Below are 17,505 nucleotides of genomic sequence, written 5' to 3' on the forward strand. Positions count from 1 at the left end.
CGTTGCCATGCTCGGCTCAGACACTCCGGGGGAGGAGCAGGGTGGTAAAAAAGTGGTAAAGGTTGTAAGAAGAGTTGTTAGACGTGTGGTTCCTGCTCAGACGGAAGGGCAGACCCAGCCCGCTATTCCAGAGCCTGCAAGGGCTGCCTTTGCCTCAGACTCATTGCTCAAAACCACCACTAGGCCGGATGATATCTCTATGGGTCTGGCCAGCCTAATGGGCAGAAGTAGAACCAAAGAACACCGGCCTCGCACCCGTACCCAGGACCGCAAGGAGGACGCGAAAGAAGAGGCAAAGCAGGAGGAAGAGGAGAAAGAAGCGGTGGAAGAGATGGAGGAAAAACCTACTGTGGATAAAACAGAGGAGGCCACCGCGCCAAACCCTACAGCACCAAGCCCTACAGCACCAAACCCTACAGCACTAAACCCCACATCCCCGAAAGTTAACCCCCTCATCCCTCCAGCTGGATTCATCCCCGCTCCCAAACCCAACCCTTTGGCCCCACCTGCTGGTTTCATCCCGCTCCCCAAACAAAATCTGTTAGCTCCTCCGCCTGGTTTCATCCCTGCTAGAAAACCCAGTCCGGTGACCCCCAGACAGAATCCCCTAGCAAGACCTCCAGGATTCGTCCCTGTCCATAAGACAGACCCCCTGGCTCCTCCTGCGGGGTTCATCCCAAAGCCCCGTCCAGTTGCCGTAAAGAAACCGGAGGTACAGAGTGCAAAACAAAAGCATGTTTGCTACTTAACCTCAGGGTGGAGCATGCTGTTCAATAACAACTCAGACATTACTGTTCCTATTTCACCTCATCCCAATGTCTGCCCTGAGACACATTTTTAAATTGAGCAGATTGGCTTTTGATAATGGATAATCATTTCTTATATTAAGCATTAGAAGGCCTGATCAGAGAGTGTTTGGCTAGGTTGAAAACTGGATGCACACCTTTCTGTATAAGGCACACCTTACTTAGGTTTTTGTTGAAAATGAGTCAGTATTTTTAACAGTATACTACCTACAAATAAATGCATATTGCTGCCCGGCATCAAATGCTAAAGTTATCTTAACACAAACCCTGAACCATAAGATACCTTAATAGTTAATAGTACAATTTAACAGCAGACAAAACAGAAGGCATTAAGTCATCAATTTAGACCATGTTTTGGACAAAAAGGTACTACTTTATTGCGTTAAGAGTTTCTTTCTTGGGTAATTGGACGTTTTTTCAACTTGAGGAGTTCAGGGCGCTCCTTCAAAAACAGGAGTGGCTCTACAACCTGCGAAACATTGAAAGGCACTTCCCTCTTGTTGAAGACAATGACATAAAGCTTCAACACACTGTCACGTCACATGTCATCTTCATGAATAACAAAATCGCCCTTTCTTAAATGTTGCTCTAACTTTCTGACAAAAAGGGACCTGAATAGAATTAAACCACACAAAACAAGATAAGAGAAACAGGGTGGATGTATCATCTCATGACCGTACTTCATCAGTGGATTTAAGCGTGTACTCATGGCCTGAACTCTGGCAGTCCGGTCAGTTGGAGTAGTCTGTGAGCACCGAGACGTGACTCATTAGTGTCATTTTATGCAAGCACAGCAGTGAAGTTGTGAGGCTTTAAGGATCTTTTGGGAAGCAATCACAAATGGAAATCAAATAATATTTTTATTGACTAAACTAATCTGTAGTTCTTGCCCATTAAACAGATCCCAGTGGGTCGTTCATTATGTAGTGTATTAACTTTGTATTACTGTATTAATGTCGAGACTTTTATTTTGTCGCTGTCCTTTCAGTAACAAACTTCTTTATACTTTTTTATTCATTTTGTTCCTCCGTTGTATTTTCTTCCTTTTTATGTAGTGTCTTGGGCATTTTGTGTGCCAGCAGGCCATCTGAAAAAAATTGATCAACAGATGTCCATGAAATCTGGCAAACAGTTGGGTGTTTGGCCGTGTAGCGAAGGATTCAATTTGGGAGATATGCACCTGGTGTTTTTGCTGAAGATTATTGTGTTTTTTGACTGCTCTGGGGAGAGATTTAGTTTCCCAATATTAAGGAAAGAAAGATGTGAACGTATGAATCCAATTTGTCAAGCAGTCTTGGAGGTTGGTGCTATCTATTGATTTTTTATTTTCAGCTCTCACTGCAGTTAAATTAAAACTAGCAATACTGAGCGTTGTTGTCGGCTAAAGATACAAATGATTTCATCACGATTAAAACGTTTGCTTTCAACTCAAATGCAAACCGCAGCAGAGATGGGACAACACTGTAAATATTGATCCACAGCTGCATACAATCATTTAAATCCAGGTGGTATTCACTCATTCTTTTGACGTTATTGCAGTTAGGATAATTCAGCTGAGACAACGTTAAATTGCAATTATTACTCTAAAGAAATTGCAACAGCTTATTGCTTAAGTAACCATTGACAAACAAAAGCCTCAAACCATTATTCTTCTGCTGCAACGCTTAATGATCCAATTTTCTTTAATAGTCATTTTTCCTTTACTCATTTCCTGATTGACTTAACCGGAACATGTAATTAGCAGAAACAAACATCCCTTGAAGTAGATTATTGTTGTTTTGAATTGAACACAAATTTAAAAGAAAAATACTCTCATCTTCATCTTCATCTTCCCATGTGTGTGTTTGTATGTCAAAATGTGTGTTTGTGGATTGGATATACTGTGTAAAGGTAAAGGAGACATCTTCTGCCTCTGTGGCCCCCGATGGTAAACCGTCCCCTGTTGCCCTTCCCCAGGCTCAGTCTTCAACCAATGAACAGGTGTGTGTTCGTCCTGCTGCAAAGGTACACGTAGAAGTGTGTGATTTTCACATAAAAAGCATTATACTTTTTTTTTTACATGGAATGCTTCTACGTGCCCACTCAGTCTGAAATGGAACAATCATAGCTATTTCCCCTGCATCATTGATTGTACTTTCTGCAATTGCAATCGCTGGCGCTGCTATCTAACTGTAGGTCCCACAGCTGACTCCCTCTGAGGAGGATCACAAGCGTGTGAGGAGGATCTTCGCCGCAGATGTCAGTGATGTAACTTTCTCTCTTTGCAACTTTGTTTGGTTTGCACCCGCCATGCTTTACGACCTGTACCATCCTGGGTCTACTTGCTTGCTTCCCGGGATAGAAGGAAATGTGTCCAAAAACAACCCAACAATGTCTACGGCTGTCCCAAGCTGTCAATAGGGTTTCAATTACAGGGGTCCTCTGGGTTGTTGGCCCCTTGGTGTGACATCTGAAACGTTGAGACCAAAGAGACTTTTTCTCTGTCTGTGGAGTTATGGAGATTACTGCAGAGTTAGCCCAATAGAAAGTAAAGGATTTCCTGGTAAAACATATGACAGTTTGCCCTTAAAATAGATTGGATTGGATTAAAATATATTAGATTAGATGTACTTTATTGATTTCTAAATGGGAATTGATTTTGTTACAGCAGCAATGGGTTATCAAGGCACTGCACATGAGTTTAAAACAAAATAAACCGTAAATATTAACAGCAGAAAAGTATAGAGTATCTATATAATACACAATATCAACTATAAAGAACAAGTTAAAAAACACTTTGATTGACTGCTACTAGCTAATAACATATAACCATACTTCAACATTATAAACATGTGCATGGTAGTTGCAGTTTTTTAAATTAAAAGTGAAGTGCATGAGGTAGAGTGCGAGTCCAATATGTGCACATTGTTCAGGATGACTGGTATCCCCTCTTATTCATTCTGCAGTGTTAACTTCTTTGTTATCAGGGCCAGAGGAGCACCAGTGTACTTTAAAGCTCGCATTTTAATTGTGGTTATTGTGGCAGTACTTGATTTCTCCCCAGTGTTGGGTTATTTCTTCTTCCACAGTCTAAAGCGCTGGAAGGCACATCTTTTTCTCCTGTTGTCTCATATTGTGTCTTGTGTCTCTTGTTTTTGCCTCTGTGGGTCATCGGATCCTGACCTGCTGCTGTTGTCGTTGCTGTTTGCATGGCTAACAGGCCAGGGGCCGTAAATCCTCTCAGGTACGGGCCTGCTGTATGGAGGGCGCTCCCGTAGAGTGCTGGTGTCTAAGCTTGTTGTCATCTACCGACCCCTCCCTGCTCGGTCTGTGCCCTCCCGCTCCTCTTTGTCCCCACGCTGCTCTTTTTGGTTCATTCAAGGTTCATACAAGAGCTTGGTATTCAGTGTAACACAAACAAATGGTTACCAAGGATTGGTCAGGGATTCTTGAATGAAGTGCAGCTGTGTATTGGCCTTGCAGTTTTTCACATATTGATACAAAAAAATGTACTTGGGGGTGCAAAATTGTGGGATAATATACACAGTTATTACCACCTTCTCTCAATATGAGTAAATAAAAAGTGTACTTTCAAAGAGCAGTAATACCATATGTGCGAAAGAAAGAATTCTAACTATTCAGGCTTTTATTTCGCTCTGAATAGCTTTTTTTAATGTATTTATTTAGATAAAGTCCTGGAAATAACTGCAGTTTAACATATTTAGCATGTCTTATTTCCACCGTAAATTAAGCCTGACATACTAACTGACGTTTTGCACATCGATGAAAATAAAATGCACTCTCAACTATCCAGGTCTATGTCATCATATCTTATGATTATTACAAATAAACATAACAACTGTAGGTGCTCCTGTCTGTAACTACATAAGCACAAGGCATCATATCTGTCAACTATAAAACTTTGGTATTCCGTACAAATAAGTCAAATGTAATTCTTTAAAAATGGTATCTGTTACTTTTTACCCCTGAATTTGCTTGCAATGACACATAATATATCAAGATTTCACTACATCGTTGTGTTTATTCACCATACTATCTTTGCTCTAAGCACATTAGAATGACGATTAAATAGTTTTACAACTGGCTCTACAGTGCCCTGCCTTTATACCTCATACTGTGCAAAACTGATCTTCTTAACTGTGACTGTTAATATGACAGAACATTCATTTTCTGTACCAGTCCCCACAGGTAGACTGCACTTTAATGCACCTTGTAATCCCTGCTCGTTAATGCATTAATACTGTCGTTTTTAATGGTGAATTAATGTAATGAGTTTTTCTGCTGCCGTTGCTTGACTTCACTCCCACTGCTGCATGTCTTGCTGCAGTGTTTTAGAATTAGTTTGGTTGAATGCATGGTCTAGCTGTTGAATTCAATCTTCTTCTTCCCTCCTCCAGTCGAAGCTTGTTGAGGACCCTGTGGCCGTCCTTCAGGCAGCGCACTCGGCTGCATCTCAGGTCTGACCATGGCTACTACTGATTGTAGTTCTGGTTGCATCCCCCCAAAGTGATGTGTTGTCGTGTGGTTTTAGTGTGTGATGAACTAGTAGAGGCTGGCAGGAGGATGGCTCAGTAGTTAGTGAGGCAATGTAGCTATTGAAGTATCACCTGACTCAATACAACAATAATCTTGGAGCAGCTAGCGGATAGCTGTTTATTATCCTAGCTTGATTGCATGTCTGAGTCTGTTTTCATGCATGACTCCCTCCAAACACCTGCCTTGATTTGGTTGTGTCTGTGTGTTGTATTCCAATTTATTCAGATGTTTTCTATCCGTGCAATCCCCCTAAAACATAGGTATTTTTGTCTGCGTGATTTACTTGGTTGTTATAAAGCAACCCAGCGTCCCCCTTGTCTGTGATGTCTGTTCAGTGAACACATCGATGTGCAGTCGTTGGATTATATGTGCACTCCGTAAGCTCTGAAGGGTGCTTTACAGGTGTAATATGTGCCACATTAACATGTCTGAACCCAAATAGATGTACGTTGTACGTTAAGTTATTATATTTGAGTTGTATTTTTACATTTACGCAAATATCGAAAATGTTCTAACCTAGAGAAATCTGTGTTTTTCTGTGTCTTTTTATCCTTTTTTTAACCACATTTTTACATTACAACTTTTGGATTTTTGTTTTCCCATATTTACTTAAACAGGATGAAGGATTTTAGTAATAGTTCATCTTTGATTTTAAGTTAACAGGTCTTTCAAACCAAAAGCAGCACTTCTAAACTCATTTAAAAAGGCCATTTGTAGGATCCTTTTGGGGGTCCATAATTCATTTATCTAATTTAATCAGAATCAGAATCAGAATACCTTTATTCGTCCCTCAGAGGGGAACTTTTCATTTGTTACAGCACAAAGAGCCAAAGACAGCTTAATCAAGAGGCAAAGACAGCTTAATATCTTCATCTATTCTTTTTTTTCTCACTCCATCATTTTGTAAGGTTCAATCACTGATTAAAAAAATGTTCTCATCCTGTTATTAACCCGTTCCTAACAGGCGAAGACAGAGGAGCAGCTGGCGGCAGAGACGGCCTGGTACAACAAAGAGAAAGTATGGCTGGTCCACAAGGATGGATTCTCTATTGGTCAGTAAACACTTCAGCATTTAAGAATCTGTATCATTTCTATATAATAGTATTTTAAAGCAAGTTCTCAACCAACTATGCTGTCTATTGGTTTTCTGGCTGATTGTTGGACTACAAAGTATTTCATTTCAGCCTTGAAAATGCTTTTGATATGTTTAAAGAGAGCATCAGAATAACATGTATTTGGTCATTATTCTATTATAAAATGGATATTTGAAATGTTACTATAAAGGTATTGTTAAAAAAGGACCAGACTTGACCCTTCTGTTTATTGATCATTTTTGCCAAAATGTAATCAGACTGTATGTAATTAGACTTAGCGTGTTCAGTTTTAATGAGGCTTTTGAATTATTGAAAGAGATCCCACATCATCAGACATGTAAGAAAAGGGTAAACTATTTCACTCAGGTGGAGATCATATGTCATGATGAATTAACTCCACTCTCTTTGGACATGCAGCAACTCTCCTGAAGGCGAAGCCAGGCAGTCTGCCAGAGGGGAAGGTGAAAATCCGCCTGGAGAGTGATGGATCTTTATTGGATGTGGATGAAGACGACGTAGAGAAGGTATTTAATCCTCAAATCAACTCTGAACCACATCAATTTCAGATGACATGCGGCGAGAACGTAACCGCTTTGACTTTGACTTTCAACTCCAGGCAAACCCTCCGATGTTTGACCGAGTGGAGGACCTGGCCTCCCTGCAGTATTTGAATGAGTCGAGCGTGATGCACTCGCTGAGGCAGCGGTACGGCGGTAACCTGGTGCACACCCACGCCGGGCCCAACATGGTGGTCGTTAACCCCATTTGCGCCCCCTCGATGTACTCTGAGAAGGTTTGTTGCAATCTTTGCATATTATTACGCATCTGTTTTGATGTTGTCCTCCTCTCCTTCACTGTCGTTTTCTTTTTTTTATCAGGTGATGCAAATGTTCAAGGGCTGCAGGAGAGAGGACACGGCCCCTCACATTTACAGCATGGCCCAGGCTGCCTATAGGAACCTCCTCACCACTCGCCAGGATCAGTCCATTGTCCTGCTGGGCAAGAGTGGTGGTGGCAAGACCACCAACTGTCAGCACATGATCCAATACCTGATCAGTGTCGCTGGCAGCACCAACAAAACATTCTCCTGTAGGTCGGAAAGGATTTGAAAATAATTCGACTTTTATGCTTGTGGTTAGGCTTCCCACGATAAAATAATTGTGAAAACATTATTATTGTCATCGTAAGACCATTTTATGCTGTATAATGATGACATAATAGCGTATTAATGCAAGTACACTTTTCTAAAGGAATTGAAATGGAAAGAAAACATGAATTACACTTTACATGTTCATAAATCTTCCTCTATTCCGCCAAAATGTTTTTCTGGCATGAGCTTGGCTAAAATGTTAAGATAAGGGAAGCTCAATTAAGTAGATAACGTAAAAAGGATTTAGGTCATCTCTATGTAATCTCTATGTTATATAATCGATATTGCTGATCTATTAAATGACAGTATTTTTCCTTTGTTCTCTGTAGCGGAGAAATGGCAGGCCGTGTACACCGTTTTGGAGGCATTTGGGAACGCCTCTACCTGTATGAATGGGAATGCTAGTCGTTTCTCTCATATTGTTTCCTTGGACTTTGACCAGGCAGGCCTGGTAACATCCGCCTCTATCCAGGTACTAATAATCACATTTCAATCTTTATTTATTTATCTAGGTCATTAGTGCTCAACCTCTGAATGTTGTACCTGCTATGATTCAGCAGTGGTGGAAGAGGTTTTTACACTGATGTAAAAGTAAAAACACCCCACTATGTAAATACTTCAATGCAACTACTTTTGGATTCAAAATATTAAAGTATTAAAGTAAATGTATACCCGTTGCACTGATATCTTCCCTGTCAGTATTCTACTTTTAGATAACCAATACTTCTGCATTATTGTCTATGTTTCACTTCCCTGTTGTTTATATTTATGGTTGTGGCTTTTTTCTAAATACTTCTTAGCTGGGTAGTTTAATGTTCTGCAAGTCATCATATTCTATGAGATCGTCATAAATTGTTGCGTGAATACCGAGTTTCATAAGAAAAAAAACTTTTATGTGCTCATAAAAAACAGCCCTGTCAGCTGATCTCCAAGATGGTTTTTAAATACTTTATCTAGCCTGAGAAGCCGGAGGGTTTTATTAAAACACAAGGGAACACTTTAACCTTATCACAATCCTTCAATACCGACACATCTGGAGTTACATGGTTTTCACTAGGCAGGAAGGGGATGTATAAAGTTGAGTCGGAGTAAATTAGTCGGAAACATTTTACAAGCCGTTTAATAAATGCACTGAACATACAATATTTGCTTCAGACATAATATAAAGTATTAGAACATTTGAAAAAAAAAGTGAGTGTAGTAATTTTACTTAGTTACATTCCAACACAGATGTGTCATGAACTAATATGGATGTTCACCAAACTCCAGGCTTTGTTATTATGCTTACTTGCCACCTAAATGTTATTTTATATCATGCTAACATCCTGTCTTGCTGTTGCTTTGCAGACCATGCTTCTGGAGAAGATGAGGGTGACCAGAAGACCAGAAGGAGAGTCCACTTTTAACGTCTTTTACTACCTGATGGCGGGAGTAGACAGCTCTCTCAGGTCAGAATTATTACTTTAATCAATGCACAGTGAATTTAAGTTCTGCACTAGACTTTTACATTGCAATAATATACATCCATGCTTCCCTTACTCTTATACTAAAGGCTATGGTTGACATTAAGGATTTTCTTGTGTGTTCTTTCATCTTCATCAGAACTGAGCTGCATATGAATCACTTTGCGGAAAACAATATGTTCGGAATCATGCCTCAGACTAAGGTAAATGCTGCTTGTTAATGTAATGTTTGCCAGAAATGGAAAAAATTATTACTAGTGAATGTACTGTATACATACTACACATACTGTATACAGCTCCGGGAAAAATGAAGAGACCACTCCACATTTTTCTTGAATCTTTATCTCTTCATGTATGGCAGCCATTCCAGTGTTTTTGTCAGTAGTTTATAGAATACACACACAACATCTTTTTTTTTTTTAACTCAAACACATACTTATAAATAATAAAACAAGAGAAAATGATAATGCTGAAAGGGTCTGCTAATTTTTTCCAGCACTGTATCTGGCTGTACCAACAATTTATATAACAGGTTGTTCCCTGCTTTTCCTGCCACTCATCAACTACGACAGCAGTGTTTTATTATAATGCATTACAGGAATGAAAAAAATACCAAATAACTGGTGTCTTGTTATTACTGAAAAGAACATTTCTAGGAGAGCGCAGACCTGCAATCACACGCTTTGGCGACGGTCCCATTTCCCAAGTTGTTCCAGACTTTCTGACTGTGTCTTCAGGAGCTTTACGTTTTAAAGTGGAAATGCCACAAAGAGAATGTCTTTTTCAGTGTGATTGAACATCCCTTTGAGAGCTGTTTCCAAGTTCTTACAGGGCTGTGTACCTAACTTTCTCTAAGGCTAATTTCTACAATACATGAATCCAGCACCAATGTCCAATCAATAGATATCAGAATTGGTCTAAAAGTGTGTTTTAAACGATTGTGTCAACACACAGAAAAAACTGAATTGTTGACTTTAATTAAGTGTATTATGTCAACAAATTTCACATAACTGTATTAGGTTCGTCTTAACAACTATGTAGAACCTTTACATTTATCCCTGAACCTTTAATTGTAATATGACAAGTCGGTCTTATCTTAGACATCTTGAAGTTTATAGTTCTAAAGGGAATTTTATCTGAATATAAATGTTTTTTTTTCTGCCAGACTGAAGATAAGCAGCGGGCCTCGCAGCAATTCTCCAAGCTGCAGGCAGCCATGAAGGTTCTGGGGATCAGCGGGGATGAGCAGAGGGCCTTCTGGCTTGTCCTCGGGGCCATTTACCACCTCGGATCTGCAGGAGCTACTAAGGGTACGTTTGCTCACCTAATTATCCATTCTATAGCTGTTAATATGAATAATGATTCCTCAACCTCGTATTTGTTCATATTAACAAAACAAAAACGGCCAGAAATGAGCCTTGCTTTCTAAAAAATATCCAGCCCTTATTATCTCCCTGTACTATAGTTAACACCTTGACTGTGATGCTAGACAGCTGTAATCCACACAACTGAATTATGCATTTGCACTTGTTGCAGATGTTGCACAGTGAACAGGTGTTATGCCCTGCTGCACTGATCTACACCTCAAAATTGAGAAATATGAAAAGATTGATATGTTCCTGCTCATTAAAGAGATCTATGGCGAAGAGGAGGGTCTTTATGGTTTTTGCTGCTGTTATTGCTCACAGAATAAGCAATGCATTTCAGTTGTTGCTCTTTACTAAACGATCATATGAAATCCTCAAAGCACTGGTTGAAGCTGAATCCATTAATTGTCAGGAAACAGACAGAGAAACATCCATCTGATGTTGGCCTTAAATCTTGACAAACATGTTATCTTGTAAAAACGACACCTCAGTGGACTGATGGGAACAGAATGAACTCTTAAACATGAGGCTCCTGTCTTTGAAGCCTTTTTGTATGATGAAACCTAATGTAAGAAAGCTTTTTTTTCTTGCTCTAAAATAATAGATCTCCCTCTCACAGCATTAGTTTTAAATAAGATAGCTGCTGGGGACTTCGGCGCGGAGCAAGATGGCAGCCTAAAGCAGAGCTCCTGAGTAGATTAGACAAGAATGTACCCCAAGTTACGAAAATATCGAGAACACGAATTTCAAACCGACACGCAATGAGTAGGGGCAATGAGTAGGGGATGAGGGCAGAGAAGTTCAAAGAAAAAAACGATGTTCAAAGACCAAGAAGAACACGAGTTTGAAGACGAGGCGGCAAGCGGGGAAAACGACGACTCCAGTCAGGCCCGGTTGGTACTCGAGGGACTGGCCACCATTATGAAAGAGATACGTGACCTCAAAAAGGAGATGAAACAGGACCTCACGACATTCAAAGATGAATTTAAAGAGGAGGTGAGGCGAGAGTTTGCCAGCTTTAAGGAAGAAACTAACCGAAAATTGGCACAAAACGTCGCGGAAATACAAGAGCAGCAAAAGGATATAACCGAGGCACAGGTGCGAGTGGCGGAGTTGGAGGAGTGGAACATCGAGGCGAAGGAAGCCATCCTAACTCTACTAAAACAACAAACAAAACTTCAAGAGAAGCTGACCGAAGTGGAAGGACACGGAAGACGCTGTAATTTGAGAATTTACAATGTGGTTGAACGGGACAATGAGTCTGTGATAGAACTGGTGGAGGAACTCCTCCGCCGAGAGCTCGCGTTACCGGAGGGAACCAAGCTCCATATCCAACGCGCGCACAGAAGTCTCGGAAAGAAACCGCCACCGGGAGCATCTCCGAGGTCAATTGTGGTCAACTTTCTTAAGTATGAGACCAAAGAGAGCATTTTGGCTAAAGCCTGGAAAGAGAAAATAACAGTCGAAGGGAGACAGATATTTTTTGACCACGACTACCCCACCGAGGTGATGAAGAAACGTAAATCCTACTCCGAAATTAAAAAGGTTCTAAAAGATAAACGGATACGTTTTCAGACACCTCTGAGTAGGATAAGGATCCACTGGTCAGATGGGCCCAAGATCTATAATAACGCCGAAGACGCAGCGCGGGACATGCGGAAAAGAGGGCTGGAGACGGGCGAGCGGCACGGCAGCGAACCTTCACTCGAAGAGCGGATCCGGAGAGCTTCACCATGGCAACACGTCGGAGAGAGGCGGGAGATAAACAGAGGGTCCGCCGCACCCGAGGACGCCAACCAAGAGGTGGCGAACCGAGCGAGAGAAAAGCTGCTAGAGTTTAGAAGATAAGGAGACGATGAAGACTTTGGTCAACGGAGAGAGAGAGAGAGGGAGGAGAGGAGTCCTTAGGGAGCCCAGAAGAGTTAAAGGCTTACTGTTTTTAAGGTAAAATGTGATACAACAGAAAGGGTTCCACCAGGGAATACTCAAAGTGCCGAATCTTAAGATCACCCTCCCTCTTTTACAAATGAGACTTCTCTAACGTTTATGTTTACAGGTGAATGGACAGAGAGAGCTATGTAGCTACTGATTGTTGGACTTATCTAGTAGGATGGGAAGGCCTAATTTAGGTATACCCCAAACCACTAGGGGAGGCCTTTTGTTCAGAAAAAGTTATCCCCCACTTCCACCAACAGGGAGACAGGGCCTATGGGGAATGAGGCCCTTTTTTGCGGGGAAGTTCAGTTTTTGTGTTCGTTCATACTTTGTTCATGGGGAAAACATGGTTGACAACATTACAGTGGAGGGGCTAGGAATTATTTCAAGGGATACAAACAATGCAACATGATGACATAATGGTGGTGTCGCTGAACATTAACGGCTTAAACAATATCGAAAAAAGAAATAAAGCTTTATCTAAGTTTAGAAGAGAGAAAATGCAGGTTATTTTTCTTCAAGAAACTCACCTATCACAGGAGGAGCATGTAAAGTTTAAAAAGCTGGGCTACAGGAATTCATTTTCCAGTTCCTTTGGGCAGAATCACAAGAGGGGTGTGGCGATACTGATTTCTAACAGAGTAAAGTTCGAACTGATCAAAGAAGTTAGTGATAAGAAGGGAAGATATATCATGATAAAAGGGAAACTAGAAAACCAATTGGTGACACTGCTCAATGTGTATGCACCTCCGGAAAGTGGAAAAGCATTTTATGAAAAAGTTTTTGATCTTATAAATCTGGAAACAGAAGGGACATTAGTGTGCGGTGGGGATTTGAATGTGGTATTGAATTACGGGTTAGACACTACAAGTATGAAGAGAAACAAAAAACAAATGAATAGATATATGAATACAATGATGTTAGAAATGGATGTGCAGGATGTATGGAGAGAACTTCATCCACTTGATCGGGATTATACCCACTATTCAGCTCCACATGCCATGTACTCCAGAATTGATTATTTTCTAATGAGTAAAGGAGATATACACAAAGTGAGGGAATGTAAGATAGGGGTGGCTGATGTATCAGACCATAGTGCAATTTACCTAAAAATTCATTTGAACAATAAGAAGAAAAATACAGTATGGAGACTTAACGAAGGCATACTGAACAATAAGGGGCTAGTTGGAAAAATAAAAGGGGAAATAATCAGATATCGGGAAGAAAATGACAATGGGGAAGTTGATCCGACAATCTTATGGGATGCCCTGAAGGCAGTGATTAGAGGGAGGCTGATTTCACACACAGCATTTTTAAAGAGAGTCAGACTAGAAACGTATCAGAAACAAATTGAAAAATTAAAAGAACTGGAACAGCAACACAAGCAGTCAAAAGATGCAGATATATTTAATCAGATTAAAGAAGTTAGGAAAAAAATAGAGGATATCTTGTTAGAAGAGGTGGAAAGGAAAGCAAGGTTTATAAAACAGACTTATTACGAGGGAGGATCTAAAGCCACTAAAGCCATGGCTAGACGCATAAGGAAACAACAAGCAATAACTAATATACATAAAATAAGGGACCCTGCGACCAATAACATTCTATATGAACCAGAAGAAATAGAAAAGGTATTTGAGGAATATTACAACAATTTGTATTCACAACCTCCTCCTGCAGGTGAAGAACACTTGATGGAGATTCTAGACAACTTAGATCTGCCAGCAATAGGCACAAAGCAAAATGCAATATTGACTTCGGAGATTACAGTCGAAGAGATTCAAAAGGCAATTAGTCGGGCAAAATCGGGGAAGTCACTGGGAGCTGATGGATTGGGAGCTTCTTTTTATAAAACATTCAAGGAAGAGTTAATCCCGCTACTACAGGACTCATTTAATTATAGTCTCAGGTCAGGCAAGATCCCTCCCTCATGGAAAGAAGCCATTATCTCTATTATTCCAAAGGAAGGTAAAGACAAAGAATACTGCTGCAACTACAGACCCATATCGCTTTTAAATGTGGATTATAAACTTTACACCTCAATTATAGCTGAGAGATTAGAGACATTTATGCAGGATTTGATTGACGAAGATCAGGCCAGTTTTATTAAAGAGAGGCAAACACAAGATAATATAAGAAGGAGCTTACATGTTCTAGAAAATATACAGAGCAAGGGGGAAAGTGCAATTTTGGTAAACATAGACGCCGAAAAGGCTTTCGACAGTGTGAATTGGGTATTTCTGTATAAGGTATTGGAAAAATTTGGATTCAATGAGGAATCTGTGAATTGCATTAAGTCGTTATATCAGGAACCTATGGCAAGGATCAAAATAAGTGGTAGCTTGACAAAACGTTTCAGTCTGGAAAGGGGGACAAGACAGGGGTGCAGCCTCTCTCCAAGACTATTCGCGTTATTTATCGAACCATTAGCCCAAATGATTAGGCAGGAGGAAAGAGTTAAAGGGGTGAATATAGGAGGGGAGGAACATAAAATAGGATTATTCGCGGACGATATATTGATATTTCTAAAGCAACCCAACGGAAGCTTCCCAAACCTCATCAGGTTACTAGAGAATTATGGAAAATATTCGGGTTACAAAATGAATGTCACAAAAGCACAGATCTTGTCAATAAACTACTCCCCGTCCCAAGAGATAAAGGATACATATAAACTCAATTGGAATGCTAAATCAATAAAATACTTGGGAGTAAATATCACGAAAGGAATAGACAAGCTATATGATGCAAATTACACTAAAATAAATCAAGAAATTAGGAGAGACTTGGAGAGATGGTCAGCTATTATTTTGGACTTCAGCTCGAGAATAGAGATAATTAAGATACATGTCCTACCGAGACTCTTATACTTGTTTCAGTCTCTGCCAGTAACGATCCCACCAAAGCAGTTTATGGAATGGGATAGGTGGATATCTAGGTTTATATGGGGAGGAAAGAAACCTAGGACCAGGTACAAAACTCTGCAGCTCCCTAAAGACAAAGGAGGTTTGGCTTTGCCAAGCCTCGAAGAGTATTTCTATGCCGCACAAATCAGACCCTTGATATATTGGTGCAACAATGAGTATTTCTCAAGATGGAAAAGTATAGAAATAGGGCAGATGGACGCCGAAGTACGAAACTTGATATCAAATAAAGGCCTACTGGGAAAATTAGGTAACCAATTAGACGCCATAACCAAAACTACACTTGAAATATGGAATACTGTGGTTGAAAAGTATAAACTGGAGAAAGAAATAAGATTTTGAGTTGGTTTGCGTTTGATGATATAGATAGATATAGAATGATGGGATAGAAGTTACGACCAACAGTCGACACAGTCATGGTATTTGGAATTTGTCTTTCGGCCAAAGGGAGGATTGGATTAACTTTAAAAAAACTATTCTCTAATCATATTCTGGACTATTACAAAGGGTTTTTTGCTGCCAGGAATGAGTTGATTATCACACACAATATTAAATGCTCATTGGTAGTGCAGGTTTATTATGTGGCACAAGAGGGCAGCACTGGTCTCTAATCCAGCAAAACTAATTATAGGGACTGCCTGAATTGAACTTGCATTTCCCTGAATAAGATACTGCAACACTTCTAATAACTGTATAAAAAAGGCTCATCACACTGTGAGTCTGGATGCTTTTAAGGGCAAAATATTCTACATAGATTAAGAGCACATCTTTTAATACAAACTCCTTAATGTTTGATATTCAGATATATTGGCAAACCCAATGTACTCTTTTTGATGTTTTACTCTATAATTGTGGTGGTGAATGTCTATCAAAAGAAATATTAAAATGTCTGTACTTATCTTTGTTGAACCATCCTGCTTATCATGGTGAAAAATATGTGGGGCTTCTGCAGCGCTGATGAAACAGATAGAGCCCAGTGCTCTGTGTGAAATCCCCCAGTTTCTCTCTCAAGTCTTAGAACATACCACTTCACGGTGGATTAAAACCCAAGTTTGCGTTCATATCAGCATGTTTCCATCACTCAGGCTCCAGATTAGAGAGAAGCTTGTGTTTCCCAACAGAAGTCTTTATGTTAATAGATGAATTGTTTCCCTTATGATAAGTTTTGTGTTTATTCTCAAGACAATAAAAGAGGCGATTATCAGTCATCACTCTAACTTCACAGACTCCTATGATCATGAGTTGTGAAAGCTAGTGAATATGTCTTTTCAACCAAAGCTATGTAAAGGTTTTTACATTTTAAGCATGCTTTTTTGTGATTGTTACTCAGGCGGTTGAGTGGTTACCACCCTGTAAAGGTTGGTGGTTCAATCCTTAGCAGTCAACTAGTTAACGTTTCCTTGGGCAAGATACTTAACCCCAAATTTCTCCCGATGTTGTTGTACATTTTTGTCTCCTTGAGCAGGTCTGTTTCCTAATCGAAATGGATTCACTACTGTTAGGTTCTAAATCTTGACGAAGAACTAGGCAAATCCAAGGAGCATCTCGTCAAGTTTCACAGCATTATTAATTCAATGATATGATATGATAAGTCTACAAAGGAAACACAGCTGCTCCTTCCCCATGTCACTGATCCACAGTCCACATAAAGCAGTTATCTGTCTACAGCTGTATGGAAAAGGCCCTGATCTTCCGTTCACATCACACATTTCTGCTCTCTGGTCCTTCCGGTCTTGTCTTCTCCCATTGGTTGGCTGCGGGGGCCGGATCCTATTGGCCGCTTGTCGGCACATGGGCTTATCCCTGTCTCTTATTTAGTCTTCTTCCATTGGCTGACGTCGACGAAGGCAGGTCCAGAGTGCATTCTGCTTCAACCTCTAGCTGTATGACATCGCATTGTCATGACGCTTCTCTTTATGATATTTTATAATACAATTCTTCTGAGGTTTATTGGTTATTAAACACGCAATAGTATTATTTGTATGAATGTGTAAATGCTGACTGTGCATTACATATAACTGAGCTGATGCTTTTCATTTAAAGAGACTTACATAAACTTCATGAACATGCACATGTCTGCATGCTTTGGTTTTCTATCTGAATATACTTATATAATGACATTGGCGTGATATCAAACCACTGACCGTCTGATTGGTGGATATAGATATATGTGAAAGCTTTGATGGGTTACAAAGACTGGGATCAGAATCAGAAAAAGGTTTATTGCCAAGTAGGT

At 40.1% G+C, this 17,505-nt stretch overlaps 1 protein-coding gene across 1 annotated transcript in view; it reads left to right on the forward strand.

Annotated features, from left to right (window-relative positions):
- LOC134872617 (unconventional myosin-XVIIIa-like) overlaps positions 1-17,505 on the forward strand; it is a 93,206-nt gene that overhangs the window by 12,156 nt on the left and 63,545 nt on the right. The window contains exons 3-14 of the mRNA XM_063895995.1: positions 2,697-2,786; positions 2,982-3,044; positions 4,006-4,029; positions 5,204-5,263; positions 6,307-6,394; positions 6,854-6,960; positions 7,053-7,229; positions 7,315-7,525; positions 7,916-8,058; positions 8,934-9,034; positions 9,189-9,252; positions 10,215-10,359. Of these exons, the coding sequence (XP_063752065.1) occupies positions 2,697-2,786; positions 2,982-3,044; positions 4,006-4,029; positions 5,204-5,263; positions 6,307-6,394; positions 6,854-6,960; positions 7,053-7,229; positions 7,315-7,525; positions 7,916-8,058; positions 8,934-9,034; positions 9,189-9,252; positions 10,215-10,359 (1,273 nt within the window). The remainder of the gene's footprint in view (positions 1-2,696; positions 2,787-2,981; positions 3,045-4,005; positions 4,030-5,203; positions 5,264-6,306; positions 6,395-6,853; positions 6,961-7,052; positions 7,230-7,314; positions 7,526-7,915; positions 8,059-8,933; positions 9,035-9,188; positions 9,253-10,214; positions 10,360-17,505) is intronic.

The sequence above is a fragment of the Eleginops maclovinus genome, chromosome 11 (genome assembly GCF_036324505.1).
Source record: "Eleginops maclovinus isolate JMC-PN-2008 ecotype Puerto Natales chromosome 11, JC_Emac_rtc_rv5, whole genome shotgun sequence".
In the NCBI taxonomy this organism is placed as follows: Eukaryota; Metazoa; Chordata; class Actinopteri; order Perciformes; family Eleginopidae; genus Eleginops; species Eleginops maclovinus.